A 20,592-nucleotide genomic window follows, 5' to 3' on the forward strand; every position below is an offset into this window, starting at 1 on the left:
GCCTCCCCCTGCTGCGGCCTCTCCCGTTGCGGAGCACAGGCTCCGGAGCGCAGGCCCAGCGGCCATGGCTCACGGGCCCAGCCGCTCCGTGGCACGTGGGATCCCCCCAGACCGGGGCGCGAACCCGGTTCCCCTGCATCGGCAGGCGGACGCGCAACCACTGCGCCACCAGGGAAGCCCCTAAAATCACATTCTTCATCTTTCATATAGTATACCTTAATTTACTTCATGCAGTACGCTGTTTAAATTTTAGCCTGTTTTGAATCCTGATAACCATTTGTTTTCCCTCATACGCCTATACATATAAAGCTGTTTTGCATTTCAGTTATTTGGGTAATTGTCTTCCCCCTATGCTTCTATTATTTATCTTAAAACCTCTTATAGTACCCAGCATAATGGCTCAAAAATGGAAGATACCTAATGGATGTGTATTGAATAAATGAATAATAAATAAATGAGTTAATGATGTAGCAGGCAAATAGGTACACGTTTTTAATATATATTTACAAAATAAGCTTGGGGGAAAACATCATAATGCACAGAAACACCTCCCCTTGTTGGGATATTTGAATGTAGCCAGTGACTTGCAGATTCAGCTTGCATTTCACTCATGAACAATTTTTTGAGGTTTTAAAAATAGTATTCTTGCTCACTTGTCCTTGGGTCTGATCCCATTAATATCCTGGAAATGAATTTGCTCTCCTTTGTGGGCACATTTACTCTTACAGCCACAGAGATAGGGCAGTCACAGAAAATCCCCTGAATGTCAAATAGGTCAGAGAGCCGAGGCCAGGGCCTGTTGGTGGCAGATAGGCAGCCAGCCTTTTCCCAGGTGGGTCAGGATGCTCCTGCCCAGGGCAACATCCTATTCAACTGGTTTGTTTCACAGACTCCTCAATACAATTTAGGCGACTGGATGGAAAACCCTCTTAGGTATGGCACAGTTGATTATACTATCTAATTCAAAATGTGGTCTTAGAAATTGGGTGAATTATCCATTTTGATTTTTATGCATTTCAAGTTTTTAATGTCCCCCTTTCTGACCCAAAGATGAGTTTCATATGGCTTGAGATATACTTGAAGTAGTTTAGGTAGTATATTTTATCTATTAAGAATGTTAAGGGGCTTTCCATGATGGCACAGTGGTTGAGAATCCACCTGCCAGTGCAGGGGACATGGGTTCGAGCCCTGGTCCAGGAAGATCCCACATGCAGCGGAGCAACTAAGCCCGTGCACCAAGACTACTGAGCCTGCGCTCTAGAGCCTGCAAGCCACAACTACTGAGCCCACGTGCCACAACTACTGAAGCCTGTGTGCCTAGAACGCAAGCTGCGCAACAAGAGAAGCCACTGCGATGAGAAGCCCCCGCACCGCAATGAAGAGTAGCCCCCGATCGCCGCAACTAGAGAAAGCCCGCACACAGCAACAAAGACCCAACGCAGCCAAAAAAAAAAAGAATGTTGAACTAAATATGCAAACTTCAATATAAAATAAATTTCTACTTTGAACCAAAGAACTTGACCTTTTATTTTTATTTATTTATTTATTTATTTTTTTGTAGTATGCAGGCCTCCCTCTGCTGTGGCCTCTCCCGTCACGGAGCACAGGCTCCGGACGTGCAGGCCCAGCGGCCATGGCTCACGGGCCCAGCCGCTCCGCGGCATGTGGGATCCTCCCAGACCGGGGCGCGAACCCGGTTCCCCTGCATCGGCAGGCGGACGCGCAACCACTGCGCCACCAGGGAAGCCCCGAGAACTTGACCTTTTAAAAAATAAATTTTATGTTAAAAAATTTAATTTATGTAAATTGATACAGCCACTATGCAGAACAGTATGGAGTTTCCTTTAAAAAATACAAATAGAGCTACCATACGACCAAGCAATCCCACTACTGGGCATATACCCTGAGAAAACCACAATTCAAAAAGAATCATGTACCAAAATGTTCATTGCAGCTCTATTTACAATAGCCAGGACATGGAAGCAACCTAAGTGTCCATCAACAGATGAATGGATAAAGAAGATGTGGCACATATATACAATGGAATATTACTCAGCCATAAAAAGAAATGAAACTGAGTTATTTGTAATGAGGTGGATAGACCTGGAGTCTGTCATACAGAGTGAAGTAAGTCAGAAGGAGAAAAACAAATACCGTATGCTAACACATATATATGGAATCTAAGAAAAAAAAATGTCATGAAGAGATTAGTGGTAGGACAGGAATAAAACACAGACCTACTAGAGCATGGACTTGAGGATATGGGGAGGGGGAGGGGTAGGCTGTGACGAGGTGAGAGAGAGTGGTATGGACATATATACACTATCAAGCGTAAAGTGGATAGCTAGTAGGAAGCAGCTGCATAGCACAGGGAGATCAGCTAGGTGGTTTGTGTCCGCCTAGAGGGGTGGGATAGGGAGTGTGGGAGGGAGGGAGACGCAGGAGGGAAGAGAAATGGGAACATGTGTATATGTATAACTGATTCACTTTGTTATAAAGCAGAAACTAGCACACCATTGTAAAGCAATTATACTCCAATAGAGATGTTTAAAAAAATTTAATTTAAAAGATAGAAGGTTTTAGTTCTTTTTGGATGGTGAGTCACTTTTATCTCCTGAAAATCTCAGTAACATCAAGGGTAAGTGGGTGTGAATTTTGCCATCAGGGAAGTGTAGTGGGAATTTCCAGAATATTACCAGAGATGAATGCGTCAGAGGCTTGGAGATGGACCAAATGAAACTTAAACAACAGCTGGCCAACTGGCTGACCTCAGAATACATGATGAGAAGAGTTGTGTATTAGTCTGAGTCCTCCAGAGAAACAAAACCAATAGGAGATAGGAGATATATATGCATATATGCACACACACACACACACACACACACACACACACACACACATATATGCAGCTGACCCTTGAACAATGCAGGGCAGTTAGGAGTGCCAACCCCCAGCCCCCCAAATCAAAAATCTGTGTACTGCTATCTCTTCCTCAAAAACAAGGAATTGATCAGTGACACCCAAGGACAGGAAGCTGAAACAGTTTGAATAAAATCAGGACTCAAACCTTAGTTCTGTTGATTCCACATATTGTGCTCTCTAATCGAACACAAATTTTCCTCCACACTTTGTTAATGTAAAGATCTGTAAAATGAAAATACAGGCACTATATTTATTGAAAAAAATCCACATCTTGTAAGTGGACCTGCACAATCCAAATTCATGTTGCATATATATTCAGATATTTATAATAAGGAATGGGCTCATGTCATTATGGATGCTGAGGCCTCCCAAGATCTGCAGTCTGCAAGCTGAGACCCAGCAGAGCTGGTGGTATAGTTCTAGTTCAATTTCAAAGGCCTGAGAACCAGGAAAGCCAATGGAGTAAGTTCCAGTCCAAGTCCAAGTTCAAAAGCAGAGAAGACCAATGTCCCAGCTCAAAGACAGTCAGGCAGATGAAAGTTCCTTTTTATTCACAGGCAGTTAGCCTTTTGGTTCTATTCAGGCCTTCAATTGTTTAGATGAGGCCCACCTGCATTAGGGAGGGCAATCTGCTTTACTCAGTCTACCAATTCAAATGTTAATATCATCCAAGAACACCCTCACAAACACACTCAGAGTAATGTTGGACCAAATATCTGGGCACCTCATGGCCCAGTCAAGTTGACACATAAAATTAACCATCACGAGTTGTTCTAACAGGATCTCCCCCACTGCCCAAAACAATCAATGCAGCTCTTAAGACTTTAAAGTCGGAGCTTGGGATCAGAAAACTCACCTCCTTGGGGTAGAGTGATGTGATGAAAGAGCACAGATTTAGAGTTAAATTGATCTGGATTCAAATCCCTGATCTCAGCCACTTCGTAGCTATGTGATCTTGGATAAGCTAATTAACCTCTCAATTTCCTCATCACCAAAGCACAAGATATTGCAGATTGTTAGGGAAAAATATTGTGATGTGCTTATCACATACGTAAGCATTCAGCACATCGTATCTATTATTATTAGTGTTTCCCTCAGGATTTATATAGCATTGTTCCAAAAAATAATTATTCTGCACTTGGTACTTTAGGTAAAATAGAAAATAGTTTGTAGATGGAAGATGAATCAGAGTAGCTTGAATGTAGTCTTTTTTAAGGTATGTTCAGTGTTCTTTTAAAATCACCAAAGTGTATCCACAACTTTTAGTAAAGTCTTGAAAATCAAACCAGACCATGATGTTAATACTTAGTATGTTCCATGTTCCTCTATCATGTGCTTTGATTTTGATACATCCTGAATCTTCACTGGGTGTCTGATGTACCAAACTTGGCAAGGTAAGCCAAGAAGGAAATAGGGCACATCTCCATTGATGGACAACAAAGTGTTCCCACATGTTTTCAAAACTCTTTCCCTTTTAGGCCATGCCAATTTGGAAACTGGAAAAAAAACAAAACAAAACATGCTGTTAGGACTACTTACAGGGCATTTTAATTGGCTACATAGAACTTCATGTGCTGTTTGGGGCACAAATTCATTATGGCCCCAAGGAAAAGAACAAATGCTGACCACAAGGACAGATAGAACATTGTTTATCACATTAACCTGGTATCCCACTCCCTCTCAGCAAAGCTAGACAAATAATTCAGCTTAATTATAATTGACCTGGTTATAGACTCAAGCCTGGGAATGAATCTTGGGGGCAGCAGTCATGGAGACTGTGTAGGTAACAGGGCCAGAGCTGAGTGAAGTTATAACGCAGAGACTGTTGCCTGTTGGTGACCTTTATCTTCTATTTTTATGCTGTTTTCCTCTTTTCCAGGCCAACTTTCATTACATACTTACTTTCTTTTCTGTGTTCTCTCAAGGTGTTCTATTCCTGTCACGCTTAAAGTTGACTTATATTTTGGAATTGTCTTGATACTTTACCCTTCCTGTGTATTTGGCTTTTAAACAAAGATGGCAATTACAGAGCAATGCACAGCACAGAGGTGTATGTCCTACGACTTGGGATTCAGTTCCATCTCCTCCATTCACTGGTCAGTACCCATCTTTTCAGAGTCTCAGTTATTTACCTGTAAAATCAGTACAATTAAAATTACTTCCCAAGTTGAATGAGGATTAAGTAAGATAACATCTGTAAAAAAAAATGCTTTGGTAAACCATGGATTATTATGAACACGTTTAGTTATTTTCATAATTAGATGAATATCATTAACTTTCGCATTTCCGTCACAGGATTGCAAGTTCCTCGAGAGCCTGGAGGGTGCTTTGTTTACCAGTGATCCCTAGAGATTGGAACTGGGCCAGGCATTTAGGAGGGATGCAACAGCAGTTATTAAATGAATGAATGAATCAGTGAAAGACCACGGGAGAAGAGGGTATTTTGAGACCCAATATTTTGCTGAATGTACCATCCTTGTGTCCCTTCTGTGCCTGAACAGTCCTCATTGGCCATAGAAGAGAAGCACAATTCTCTTTCTTGACTGACCAGTAAACTGACAGTTTAAGTGAAGTCTTCATCCCTATAAATGTTGGAATTACAGTTTATGAGGTCCTTTTGTTGCCTACTATAAGCCAAAGCTATTTCTCTGAAGTAGGCAGGAAAAATCATTTGATCCTAAAACTCATACTTAAAAGGAAAGGCTAGTAGTGTATTTTTTGTTAGTTACTGTGCTTACAAATTTTGAGCCAGGGTAACCACTAGGGCTAGATGTCATAATACAGTTACACCTATTACTTCTGCTAAGTGCCATCCTAAATTAAATATCACTTCTACTATTTTTTTAAGTATAATTACTTCAGAGAGCATAAAGATCTAAAATCTGCCTGTGTGAAATTGACATGGAAAACATCTACCTCTCCTTTTTATCTCTGCTACTAAACCCTGGGCTACAAAAGCACTAGAAGTGGGGTTCAGCCTACAGAACCTGTGTGTTGGGTGTCTTCTATTTGCAGATCCATTCTCTACCCTTCTCTATCCTGCTGGGGGCCCACAGAGTCTGACTGATATGGACTGCATGAATGGGCTCCCTCACTTCCAGTTTAGAACAGGGAAGGCACAGGCAGGAGAATGGAGGGCAGAAGAAGCATGACATTTTGGGAATTTATTCCCCTGGTTCCTTCTCTGATGGTCCACCAAAAGATACAGTGGATGCCAGGCTTTCTTCACACAGCCACCCTCTCTTAGAATGGGGGATTACTTCCTTCCTTTGTGTTACTAGGGCTAGATAACAGCTCCCTGTTGCTACCAGCCTCACAGTACTGCCCTGTCTCTTGTTGGTTTCCTTAAACCCTACCCACATCTTTGCATAGAGTCATTTTGTTAAATGCTTCTCAAATGAACCAATTTAAGTGTGCTATCTCTCACGTGCCAGGACTCTGACTGATACACCTTGTGTGCAGAGAGAATATAATGCATCTGTGAGTTTGGCCTTTCTATCTTAGGTCCTTAAGAATTAGCCAGTAGCTGAATGGAAACCATCTTCTATCCATTCCTCTGTTATTCACTGACAACTAAGGGACATTTTTATAGCTCTAAGTTATTCTGTAAATTTTTACATGCACTCTTTCCACCAATCCTATACTCATAGGATTGTGAGGTAGGTGATCATCAGTAGTGGTGTCATATAACACAGAGGCCCTCACAATGTGTGCAGCCTCAGCAGCAACAGTGTCACCTGGGACTTTGTAAAAATATAAATTATTGGGCTTAGTCCCAGACCTACTGAATCAGAAATTTGGGAGCCAGCAATCTGTGCAACAGTCTGTGTTTTAACAAGCCTTCCAAAAGATTCTAATACATGCTAAAGTTTGAAAACCACTGATGTAATGTATGGTTACCCATGAATTTTAATGTCAGGGACACTATCCTCTACTCCCCCACCCTCCACTCCACTGGAAAGGACTTTTTTTTTTTTCAGTTTAGTGGTCTCAGACTGGCGTGCAATGATGCATCAGAATGACCCGCGAAGTTTGTTCAAAATCTCAATGCCCAGGTCCCACACTGGATTCACTGAATCAGAATCTCAAGTTTGTGAACCACTGATCATGCCATCAGTTCAAAATGGTGAGAAACCACAGCTGGAACCGACAGCAACAAACCTGAAGGAAGAATGTTCCTCATGAAGTTGTGAGCTCTGAAGAAACCAGAGTTACCTTTGCACCTGACTTTATTTAGATTGTTACCTACTGGGAACAGGGAGAGAGGGTTTTTCTATTGTATGTAGCTGGGTCATGTTTGTGGCAACTTTAGATGCAGACAAGAGTAAAATGTTTACGTTTTGAGGTGCCTCCCCACTTTCTCCGAGGCTCTACTTCCATCCATAGCTCATGCTAAGCGGGCATGTCATATAGTTAACCCAGCCCAGATGATTGCATCCAACCCAAAGCATTGGCTGGCTAGCCACCAATCAGATTCCTTCTCTCAGAAATGTGCACTTGCTATTTTTAGTAGGACTTGCTACTCAAAGTGTGGTCTGCCTACCAGCAGCATCAGGGGATCACTTAGGGTTCTCAGGACCCACATAGACATACTGAATTAGGATCTGTGTTGTAACAAGATCCTCAGGTGATTCCAATGCAGATTAACATTTGACAAGTGCTGGCTTAAGTGGCATAAACATTTTAGAAAGTCATTAGTGGGTGCTTTAACCCTATCCAGAATTGATGATCACTTTTGATCATACAAAGTTATGATGGGGCTTCCCTGGTGGCGCAGCGGTTGAGACTCCGCCTGCTGATGCAGGGGACACGGGTTCGTGCCCCGGTCCGGGAAGATCCCACATGCCGCGGAGCGGCTGGGCCCGTGAGCCATGGCCACTGAGCCTGTGCGTCCGGAGCCTGTGCTCCGCAACGGGAGAGGCCACAACAGTGAGAGGCCCGTGTACCACTAAAAAAAAAAAAAAAAAAAGTTATGGTGGATTCATAAAGCAAGCCAAGAAAGCCTATCTGCTGAGAGAAGTTAGTTATTTAGAAAGATAAGAAGAAAGAAGCAGAAATTATATACACTGAGAGACAGAGGAAGAAGACTGGCTCCTTGAATTTTCTGTACCAAGCTCCATGAGAGCAGGCTTTCTTTCATTTTTTATCTTGGATGTACAGAAGATTTCTGGTTGTATCCTTATAATAAACCTCTCTTTTTTACTGAAGCTAGCTTGCATGAGTATCTGTTTCTTGCAAGCTATGACTTGCAAAGAGATGAACTAAATCACCACTAAAAGGAAATAAAAATAGATATTTGGCATTATTTTGCATACCCTAGATTGTATAGATGTTATTTATGAGTAGATTGCCTTTTCTTTTATGCTTTTTAAATATTAAATAATGCATAGTCATTATAAAAAATTCAAAAATTTCAGAGGGAAGCAAGGTAGAGAAAAAGATCTTCCCCTAGGACCCTTATCTTCACTCCCCAGAGGTAACCAGTTAAGTGTCTTGTATAACCTTTAATCATTTTCCTACGTACCTTACCTATAATGCCCCCTGATTTTTTCCCTCTTGGCATCAATAAAAGAACAGAAAGCTGATAATCTTATTATTACTATACCTAGAGGGATACATTTAATAATATCTAACATTTAACTTGTAAAAAATGAATGAACAGAAACCTCAATCAGAGTTGGGAGACCAGAAGGGGGCGCTCTTGTGCCCTGTGGCGATAGTAGAGCCCAAAAAGAAGACAGCCTCCTTTTCTTCCCCACAAGGACTCAACCAATGAAAACCCACTGGACTCGTTGTTTACTAAATAGTCCTCCCAAGTTTCCTTTTCCTCTCTGTAAAAGTATTCTTTTTTCCCTGCCATACTGGGACTTGCATGTGGATCACCATAGCCGCAGACCCTAAATTGCAATTCTCTGCTGATCCCGAATAAACCCATCATTGCTGGAGAAATATCTGGCAGCCTATTTGTTTCAGGTTAACAAACTCATAACTTTAAAAAAAATGTCCTTCTTTAGCTTTATTTTTTAAATAGTCCTTTGAGGCAGGCAGTAAGGTAAGCACTATTAACTTTCATTGAGTGAACATATGGATACACTGAGGTTTAAAATCATGTCCTCAGTTTTCAATGAAATTGACTAAATAGCTATGTAAGAGTTTCTATTGTATTTGCTTTAAAATAATTGAGGAGACTTTCCATTAAGTCACATGGAGGGATTTTCTTTTAGAATTCAGTCTTAGGGAGAGACCATCAACCCTAAGAAACTGGAATGCCTCAGAAACACTGACAGAAATGCCAAATCACTAATCATGTTTTTTACTTTTTTCCTCAACTGCCAGGGGACTCAGAGCCAAACCAGAAGTTAACCACAACTGATTTTTCTATTTGGCATATTTTTGTTCTTTTCCTTGGCTATAAGCTCCTATTTCTGTATCTCTATTTCATTGCATTTTTACATTATAAGCTGCTTCAAGTATTTTCATGGATTAAGAAAGTTTAGATACCAAATGTAAAATAGATAGCTAGTGGGAAGCAGCTGCATCGCACAGGGAGATCGGCTCGGTGCTGTGTGACCACCTAGAGGGGTGGGATAGGGAGGGTGGGAGGAAGATGCAAGAGGGAGGGGATATGGGATATATGTATATGTATAGCTGATTCACTTTGTTATACAGCAGAAACTAACACAACATTGTAAAGCAATTATACTCCAATAAAGAGGTTAAAAAAATTTAGATAAATATAAATTTAAAATGGGGAAACCAAGGTACCAATAAAGACTTACCTAAATTCACAGAGAAATTTCTGGCAGAGCTGGAATTGTGGTTTCCTAAATTCTAGTTCATGCCATTTCCTCTGTTCCACGTGAGCTCAGTGGCAAGGTTTTTTCCCTTAACCATGGAACATATTACATCTGTTTTTAAAAGTATGGCAATACTAGATTGGGATTGACATATATACACTAATATGTAGAAAATGGATAACTAATAAGAACCTGCTGTATAAAAAAATAAATAAAATTTAAAAATTAAAAAAAAAGTATGGCAATACTGAAAATGTCACTGCTGAATGTTGTTTGAATTGAAAATGTGCTTTAGCTTCTGAAGGCCATCTAGGTCTACCTTACTTATTGTTTTCAAAGGTAGTTTCTTCCCAACTAAGGATTCATCTGGTGCTGGGTGCTGGGTTTGACCAGCACGCACAACAAAAGATGAAGGTCCTATATTTCCCGCTGTACTAAATGGTCCTTCAAAAATGTAGAACACCATTTTTCTGTCAGCCTTTTTCCAAATGGATGGCAAATACCTACCTTGAATAAAAACATGTAAAAAAAAAGACAAAACACTTTGGTGGGCAGAGAGGTGAGTCATGCTTTAACAAAGAATCAACGTGAGTGCTTTTAGTTTTGTTTTTCTTTGTTTTGAAAATGCAGTCTTTTTCTCTAGGTACTTATGAGGATTTTAAAGTCTCTCTATTTTTAAAAAAATACTCAGTTTAATTTATTATGTGATTAAATATAGCATGCCTTTTTGTTTACCTTTTATAAGCTGTTGGGAAATCTTCTTTTTAAATTCCAGGTGAAACATAAGCAGCGGCGTGGAGGATGGCTAATGCCATCTATTTTCAAGAGTGCCCTCTGCTGGCAGTTGCCTTGAATTTTAAAAATACTCTGTGGGCTCCAGGATTTCATTTGTTGACCAAATAAGTCTTTAATGCATGAGTAGAAAGAAAGCATCTGCAGGGGGAAAAAAATCAAAACAAACAGAGATTTGTGTCTTAAGAATATAAATAAGCAAATACATATAATAGCACCAGGCATAGTTTTACTTGCCATTGAAAAGAACACTATGCTTTAATTGCAACAACATAAGAACATTTGTTCAGCAAAGACTTATTGAGTGATTATTCAGTGAGAGGCACTGTGTCAGGCACTGGGGTCACAAAGGTGATGCTGACATGACCCCACATCAAGGATCCCACCATCTTGTGAGGGAGTCAGACCCACAAACAGCCAATTAAGTGCCATGTGTTGAGTGCAATGTGGGACCACAGGAGGGACACCTAAATATCCTGAGGAGGGAGGAGTTAGGAAAGGCTTCCTGGAGCAGGCTGGCAAAGGAAGACAAGGAAGGGCAAAGAAAGGGCATCTGGGTGGAGGGAAGAGTATTAGGTAAGAGAAATAAGGCATGTGTCTCCCATGATGATAAGGTCAGCGTTGGCTGGCTATATAGCCTAGCACAGAATACAGGGCTTGCCAAAGATGATGCTGTACAACAGCACTTCTTGACTGTTTTAGTCTCAGGACCTTACATTCTTAAAAATTATTGAGGACCCCAAATAGCTTCTGTTCATATGAACTTTATTGATGTTTACTGTATTGGGAATTAAAACTGAGAAATTGTAAACATAGTTATTCATGTACTTAATTACATGTTACCTTAAGCTATAGTCTATGGGGGGAAAAAAATCACCAAATTTTCCAAACACAAACGAGTGAGAAGTGTGGCATTGTTTTACGTGTTTGCAACTCTTTAATGTCTGGCTTAACAGGAGCCATCTGGATTCTCTTATCTGCCTCTACAGCGCCCCTACTACAAAGCCACATGTCAAGTAGCAGCTGGAAAACTCCACTCTACACTTATGACAGAAAAACAGTAACAAATAGCTAGTCTGGGTAGGCAGCCTATGTGAAAAGATGTAGCTCTCAATCTGATATACCAGTGGTGAGAAAATCTGGTAGGGACATTTCCAACAAGACACAAAATGTCACCAGCCTCTCTCTCTAATGACACAAAATGCTGAGTGACAGGGCTGAACAATACATGTATGCCTACTGAAAATCATATTTACATTTTCAATCTCTGAAATTTGGGGAATATGGTGCTGATATCAGTATCTTCTAGATGCTTAAATAGGGGATCCATTGGAAAATATGTTACTTTTTTTTAAATGGGGGATTTAAAAAAAATGAAAATCACAGGAAAAAACAATATTAAAACACATAGAATACATTTTAAATGCCCTAAAGGAGAATTGTTGGAACCATTAGTGGATCCCTTCAGCAGAATATAGCCACACACCAGAGGTTTTGTTGGAGAAGATGAAAATAACTCTAATTGAATAGGAAAATCTAATTTACCCACACATATGTGACCATTTAGAACTAACACAAACAATTTACTTTGAAAAAAAAAGTTTTGCAAATTCCTATGATATTGAAGTGAACTAAGTATAATGAACTCAAGCATGAAATTATTAGCTTTGCTTGTAATGAAAATGTGAAAACTTGCCTTCAGTGGTATCAATACTTCTTTGCCTGAACTAGTTCAAATCCAAATTCATTTGCACTGTGATCAACCCTTCCTAATATGTGTATGGTAAGTCCCCAAATTGTCTCATGGCCTGCCCAGCTTTTATGAATATTCTAGCCAGTCTAAGGCATGTTTCCAGTACGAGCAGCACATACTGTATCCAGACATGAAATGGATGTCATCAGAGAGGCCACTGAGTCACCTCTCAGTAATTGAAAGGCAGCTGGAGTACTCCAGGGGGCAGAAGATTTGGGCTGAACTGTGGCTAGGGATCTAGGATACCAAGAGAAACAGAGGTGGGAACGAGAAAATGAGATGAGGGGAAGTGAAAGAGGCACATTTCCAGATGGAGACATTTTATTTACAAACATGAATCAAAACAGATTGATACTTTCCTACCTCCACCGTGGATTTTCATCTTACAAAATAGACTTGCTACCAAAATCCTTCATAAAATCTGCCTTCCGCTTTGCAGTGAGAAATAAGCAAAAAGTCAAAGGTTAAAAGGTCATGCATAAAATATTATATCCTCCAAGATATACAACAGTCTTAACTTCTTTCACAAATCAATGATAAAACAGTAACTAATTTACACTTCACTATATTTTGTAGCACTTCAAGATTTTTTCATCATATATTTATGGTCACATTTCACAAACAACAACAATATTATAAAAAGACTATCCATTTTTTCTTAAAATAGGAAAACAAAACAGAGCCATAACACTTAAAAAAATCAATCTGCAGAGCATAAACATTTTTTATAAGAACAAAAATTAAAAGAAACTGATTCCAAGCCAAAATATCTTCAATATAAACTCTGTATGCTTCCCAAAGGAATTCTTAGCACTCAGATTTTTGGTTGGTTTAGCCTCTCTTGTATCTAGTGGGTTTTGTGTATCATGATTCCCAATTATTATACCAAGGAAAATTTCAAGGAAGACCTTCAAGAAAGGTCTGAGGTGGGATATAGTGCAAGTCACTTTCACATATATAAAAGCTTTATTTATTTATTTATTTTTGGCCATGCTGCGCGGCATGTGGGATCTTAGTTCCCTGACCAGGGATAGAACCCAGGCCACAGCAGTGAAAATGCTGGGTCCTAAACACTGGGCTACCAGGGAATTCCCAATAAAAGCTTTAATGAAACTTAGATGCTTCATCAGAAACAGTGCTTGACCCCTTTTTTCTTTCACTCCCTCTTTTCATCTGAGAGCGCCCTTTGGAGACCTAGAATCATTCATTGTCTGTAGTTAGTACAAGATTTGGTTCACAATTCTGTGGGGGGTGGGGGGTGGAATGCCATTTTAAGGAATTCTGTGCATGTATTATATTTTCTTTGCTTTCCTAGAGGTGGGTAACCTCAAAATAAGGTCAAAACATTGGTTCCTTCAAATGGCATCAAAAAGAATAGTATTAAATGAGGAGGGTAGCTGTCATAGAGTAAGAACTAAAATCCCATGTTTTTAGGGGAAAAAATTGATCATGTACCTGTCTGTGTATATGGACTAATGACCTACAAAAACAAACACACATACACAAAAAACACTGTTGAAGAAGAGGCCAATACAATTTTCCAGTCTGACAAAATGGTTGGAATTTATAGTTGGAAGACACCTCATAGATTATGTAATTCAATTCTCTGATTTTAGAGGAGAGGGAAAACAGGCCCGGAGACGGTAAGTGACTTGCCTGAGTCCATTAGCATGTTAATTTGTATGATTATTTTTATACATACACAGGCACACAGACAGATACTCACTGTTGCATTTACTTCTGTCTTGTACATAAAATGCTCCTGACTTAAATAATAAATGAAAAATAAACATGCAGATTTTCATTTGTTATTTCATCCTCATAAGTAGGAAATACCCATCTTTCAAATGAGTGAAAAGGCTCTACTTTCTTTCCCCTGATAAATTTATTGTATCATGACTTGGCTGTGTAGCTTCTCTCTGCAGTCCCTGAAAGTAGCACAGATTGCAGCAGTAGGAAGAGTGGCAGGAGGGAGGGCGAAGGTACACAAGTCAAATCAGAATTGGATTTTCTTTCTATGCCAAAGATGTCCCACAGGCAGTGAAGGCTTCACATGGAATTAATTCACATGGTCTATTGTAACTTTAGACCTACCTGGAAGGCGATAATGAAGGGTGTCACCCAGAAGAGTATGAAGTAGTTCCTCTGACCACAGAGAGCAGAAATGACCAATGTGTGTCTTGTCTAAGCTATTGAACTATAAACTTAGATGACTTTACTAGGTGTAGTCATAGATTCTAATTATTGTGATTTGTATATGCATATAAACATCAAAATATTTAGGCCTTATATATAGTAATATTAATAGGTATTTTACCTCTTTCCATAAAATTACATGTGGATATAATTCTAAAGTTGTTTTTTTTAAACCCTAGGTAGTTTTTAAAAAAATCATTATTTTTAATATTCATTACTGACTTTATTCTGAAAAATCTTGTCTAGCTATATATATTAACATTAAATAACTTAAAAAAATAAACAATACAGTACATTATATATACCAAAATAGCCCCATTTTAAAGCCATGTAAGTGAAAAAGTTGAGTTTTCAAGAATAAACTAGACCCTCTAAAGGTATTTTTCATAATTTTAATATTAAATGTATCTTCTTTTCTGACTATGTCAAATATATACACACCACTCTTGGTAATTTATGTGAGAAGTATTCATTATGAAAACAATAGGTTGGTTCATTTGTCTGTTTTTACTTGTTCTGTAAAGGAAAATTTATTCTAAATCTAAATTAATTTGCTCCCAAAAGATCTCCCCCAGGGAGATGGCATAACCAAAAACTTAACGATGTACAGATATCCAGTGCATGCAACCTCATATTTTCTAATAATAGTGGTAGAAAGTAACTTTCAAGTATTATCATAATCCAACTGGACTTAGAGATAGCTATCACATAAAATTAACACTCTAAAGGAGGAAAGTCATTTGAGAAACTTGTCCTTTCTAGAACAGCTCTGCCAAAATTCCCACAGGAAACAAAGCCATCCATCCATAAAGAACAGAGGGCACTTGGTAGCCAGCACTGACCTTGAAGTGAACACATTTAACACTGCTCTTAACTCAAAGTAAACTCTAGCAAGTTGAAGAGCCCACATTTTCTTTTTACTCATTAAAGGTCATCCACAGCTGGTAGAATTTCTTCTAAAAAGAACTTCTTGACAGAGGCAAGACCCAAAGCTATTTCCAGCTCCTAGCCCTGCTTTCTGCAGCTGTGGATGTTAGTAGTAATTTGGTTAAAACAAGAACAGAGAGACTGGCTAGCTTAGAGAACCAGATTCAGATGTTTTTGCACTTATGTTACTCAAAAGCATTTTTAAAAATTAAATTAACACAAAGTCTGCAGGGAATAGAAATTCCATAACTCAAGTAACGAGGGAAAATTAGTCAACTAAAGAGTGAACGTCTTTCCAGGACAGGTGCAGGAGATCAAGAGGGGCTCAAGCCTTTTAGAAATTTCACTCCTTTACAGGTTTTGATCCAGCCACTTGATGTAACTATTCCTAGTCCGAATTCCCACTGAGAAGTTGGTAGGCCAGCTGGTGAAAATCATGCATCCGTGGAAGCCATCCTCAAAGTGATCAAGGGTCACCTCCACACCTGCACTCTCCAAACGCTTTGCATACATGATTCCATCGTCTCTTAGGACATCGTGCTCACAGGTTAGAATATAGGTCTTTGGGAGGTGCTGCAGGACTTCCTGGTCTGCGATGAGTGGGGCTGAGCGGGCATCCAGCAGCTGAGGGATCTCCTGGACGATCCTGGTGTTGCCGGTGGTCTGCATGACAGGCTTGTAGTTCTTTGTGATGGATGCGGGCAAGAGGGATGTCCAGTTTAGATGGGCCCTGAGGGCAGCAGCCTCTTCCACATCAAGTGAAGTGTGATTGTTAACTATCATTGCCTGGACAAAGTCATAGTTGCCGTTGAAGTAGTCCACCCAGTACTTCACCATGACATAACGGGGCAGGATGGGGGTGTTCACATTTTGCTGATAAGAGGGTGTGTTAAAATCTAAAGCCTGAAGAACTGGATAAATTAAAGCTTGCACTTTGAGCTTGTTTTTTAGGTTGGCATCTTGATTAAACTGGAGAAGAAAAAGCGAACACATTATTTCATTTTGAATGGCTTCTTTTACAGAAACCATACCTTTTAAAGTAGCCCAGTGCTTTACCTTGACTCAATCAAAGGGGTCTAAGTGCTACATTTCTACCAGGCATGGTATTAAGGAATGTAGTTTAAAAAATAAATACTTCTCCATCGCCACCACTACCACCACCCTTCAAGCTGCTGGATATTTACTGAGAAAGGTGTGAAGTTTGCAATTCATAGTTCTGAGTGAACACTTCAAAGGTACATGATCTCTTAGGTCCTTAAACCCCCATCAACACTTTACTTGTATCTATCCTTTGGCATAATACTCACCCAGCTGGGTATTATGGATGGATAATGTGTGAATCTTATTTAGTTTTGTATTCCCTGAAAGGCCCCAAAAGGCAATGGCTTACTAGGGAGAAAAAACTAGTCTGACTCTTCCAGAGTAGATGGGTAGGAAAAGCTAAATGAACAGGTGATGGGACTCCAAAGTGTTTTAATAGGACCTCAGGGTATCTCCTCTCATGAGCCGTTAGTCCCCATGGCTGGTGAGAGGGTGAGAATTTAAATCGTGCTGGCAGTGCACCCTCCGTTCTACTTAATGAGCATGTGCCTGAGAGTGCAGTTGAGATGGAATGTGAATGAATCACCCCACCCCGCAGAACTCCATTCCCCCTGGCCTCCCCAAAAGGCAAAATATATTGCCTCATTGTGTAATTCTAGTGACTAAAATGATATATTTTTTATATAACATCTAAAAGGCAGCTAACTAGGTCACTGTGTTTCACAAGCAGCTAAACAATCTTCAAGGTAACGTTAGCCATACAATTTTGTTTCACACCGCACTTTAGAACCCATCCCGAGGGAAGATGTAACTGCTCTGTAAAAGCAGGAAAAAATGATCAGTTAATAGTATTATTAATGTGTGCCAAGAACTGTATATACCTCATATCACTAAATCCTGGCAACAGCCCTGCAATCAGATGGCATGAGCCTCATTTTCCTGAGGCTCAGAGAGGTGAGAGGACTTGCCAAAGCCCCACAGCTCTCACAGGGAGGCCTGGATTCCATCCTGGTTGTGTCCAGTTTTAAAGCCCATGATGCTCTCCCCACTGTACTAGGACTTTCTTCTTACTGTTTTGGACATGTGGATAGCAAACTCACCAATGCCAAGCGGAGAACAAAGTTCTTTATTTATAGCAAAAGAGAAGAAATCAGGACATGCTACAAATGAAAAGGCAGATGCTATTTGAGAATGCCAAAAGAAATTTGGAGGTAAGAAGACAGAGATGCTATTCTTAAATTATTTAACCCAGAAAAGGAAGAAAATGTACTTATCTTTGAGTCTACCCAGCTGCCCAAAATTGGGGATGCTACTAGAGCTAGACAGTTTTCAAAGAATTTAACCAGCTAAAGCTCAGACTAACTTGTATTGTAACATTTAAAGTGGATGAACCATTTAACTTTTTCTTTTATATTAAAAAAAAAAAACCTTTGGGAAACACTTTTAAATTTTTTAATTTGGCTCAAAGTTTAAGGAAACAATCTTAGCAATTGGAATTTAAGCAAAATTATCTTGTTTTGTAAGTCCAACATGGAAAAGGAGCAGAAGATACTTAATTTCCATGCATATCCCTGAGGAGTAAGGGAGCCCTCTAAAATGTTAGCCCTCCTCTCACATTACTCACCTTAATTGTAATCAGGGCCCTTCCAAGGACTCAGAGATTACAATTCTTTCAATGACCCCTCCTCCTACTTCAAAAGATCTCTGAGAGCTTGCCAAGTGCAATCATCTGAATTACTTGGCCACCAAGTGACCAGCCCACCCATCTAGGCCTTTGCCATGCCTAGTGGACGATCTGTTGGTCTGTTGAACATTATCACATGCTCTCCTTCCACCAGCACCTCAGGGCTCTCTGTTACCTGTTGGCCCAGGGCAGCCGCCAAATTCCCACCAGCACTGTCACCAGAAACGCCGATTCTGCCTGGGTCAACTGAATACTTGTGTAAGACTTCTGGCTGCAGGAAGTACTTTGTGGCACGTATAACATCATGAATTTGCTCAGGAAAATAAACCTTTGGAACTAGCCTGTATCTGTGAAGACAAAAGTTGTATTCATTTAAGGACTTCACCAAGTCTTTAGAGGCCATTTAAAGTTTAAGGGGAAACTGGTTCTTTTGAAGCCAGAAACAAACAGGTAAGGAATTATAATAAATATAAAAATAAACCATTTTCTTGCAATTCAAATACTTACTTTTAAAAAGTCATGATTTTGTCATAGTAATTTTTACTGTGGGCCACCAAACAAAACAGAACAAAAACAAAAACCTACAACCACCACCAAGGTAAAAACAAAACTTTGTAAGTAAAAGGCAGATGTTGATTATTGAAATATAGATAGAACCACAGAAGATTCTGGAATTTTATTTCTGGAAGTCAGTGTTCCGTTCACAACATCTCTGGGTTAGAAGGTGACTCGGCAGCACTGACCACTTCATTGGTCTCAAGTTTAATGAGTCCATAAGGTATTCTTCATGGTTCACTTGATAAATATAGTAAAACTGTACTCCATTGAAGAGGTCATGCCAGCCCGACATTAAACCCAAGCAATGTATTTGCTCCCTGGAAGGCTGGAACTAAAACGTCAGCTGTCAACCAGCAAAAGGGAAACCAAGTTTCCAGATGGCCCATGGCAGGCCTGCTGGGACACTTCTGGGGCTTCTCCTACCACCGCACTTTGCAAGATTAGAGTCTCTCTGGGATTCTGCTCTGTACACTTAGTAGGATTCAGATTCCCTTAAGAGCCCCAAGAGCCCTGGTTTTGTCAAATGCCCCACCTATATATAATATCACCTTACAAATCCATTGGTAGTCTTGGCTTGAGGTGCCCCCTCAGCCTCCACGTTCCTTATTTCTCACTCATCCTTTAAGCTTTCCTTGAGGGTTTGCCTTCTCCAGGAAGCCCTCCTTGACTACAACTCCACTTGCTTCTGGGGCTCAGCTGGCTACCATTCCTTGATACTTCTATGTGCTGGGGTATATTGTTCATATTGCCTCATAGTAACATGATTTCTTTCCGTACTTCCTCTGAAGAGTGTGTTCTCTGATATCAGGGACTATGTGTTTCCAGTGTATATCTATCAATGTGCTGAGCACAAAATCATGCATCTAGTGAAACTTTTCTGAGTATTAACATACCTTCATTTTGCAAGTGAAGAAACTGAGGCATAGAAAAACTACTTGATTTGTAAAATAAACCAAACACAAATCAAAACAAGGTAGGATAGGAACTAATTAATTAAAACCTAATAATAGTCAGCTAATACTCAAGTCTTTTGATTTCCAATTTGTAATGAGCATATTTATTCTCAGAAACTAGTTTTTTCTATACTACTCTATATAAGGTCATTCATTTCCCCCATCTAAATTCCAGATAGTTCATTAAATATCTTCACATTCTGGGAATTCCCTGGCGGTCGGTGGTTAGGACGCCATGCTTCCACTGCAGGGGGCATGGGTTCGATCCCTGGTTGGGGAACTAAGATCCCAAATGCTGCACAGCGCAGCCAAAAAAAAAAAAAATCTTGACATTCTTTGCAGACACAATCAAATCGACAAATATTTGTGAAATACTTTGACAAGTAGTGAATGTAGATCTGCTCTTTCAGGAATTACTACATTTTTAAAACACAAAATGCAATAAGAAATTCCCTTAGTGGTTGCCCTATAACAGATAAAATAAGTTTTCTAATTTCTTTTTTTTTTCCATCTGTGATGATCAAGTAATCATCTGAAATATTTTTTCTCCAGCTGACTTTCACAATGTCTTAGTGAAGCTGCTGCTACTTTATTTCATTCATTAATAATGGGTAAAAGGAGTAGAAGTACACCACTTTGTCCAATAGGTGGAATCATCTCATATGATTCTATTTACCCTCAGTTCTGGGATGAGGTCTCAATTTGTTACTTTCAATATTACCAAGCTGAATTCTTAATTCTTTCAATGAAATAAGAACAAATGCACTTCATGACTCAAGGTGTGAAAATAAAGGCTATTTTGTCTCAGGAAGATTCCAGATAGCATGATAGACTATCTTCCTAGTGGCCCAAGAGGTCAGAACATATTTTGCTAGAACACATATGTGAATCAAATTTTCAGATGTTGTTTCACAAAAGGTCTTAATGACTTTGAATCAAGAGGAACTGGTAATCTAAAAAATATGCTAC

At 39.7% G+C, this 20,592-nt stretch overlaps 1 protein-coding gene across 1 annotated transcript in view; it reads right to left on the reverse strand.

Moving 5' to 3' along the window:
* Positions 1–15,575: 15,575 nt before the first annotated feature.
* Positions 15,576–20,592, reverse strand: part of NCEH1 (neutral cholesterol ester hydrolase 1) — a 59,425-nt gene continuing 54,408 nt past the window's right edge. The window contains exons 4-5 of the mRNA XM_007118288.4: positions 18,288–18,459; positions 15,576–16,356 (exon numbers count right to left, since the gene is read on the reverse strand). Coding sequence (XP_007118350.1) covers positions 15,739–16,356; positions 18,288–18,459 — 790 coding nt within the window. The 3' untranslated portion in view covers positions 15,576–15,738. The remainder of the gene's footprint in view (positions 16,357–18,287; positions 18,460–20,592) is intronic.

This window comes from Physeter macrocephalus, chromosome 1 (assembly GCF_002837175.3).
Source record: "Physeter macrocephalus isolate SW-GA chromosome 1, ASM283717v5, whole genome shotgun sequence".
Lineage (NCBI taxonomy): Eukaryota > Metazoa > Chordata > Mammalia > Artiodactyla > Physeteridae > Physeter > Physeter macrocephalus.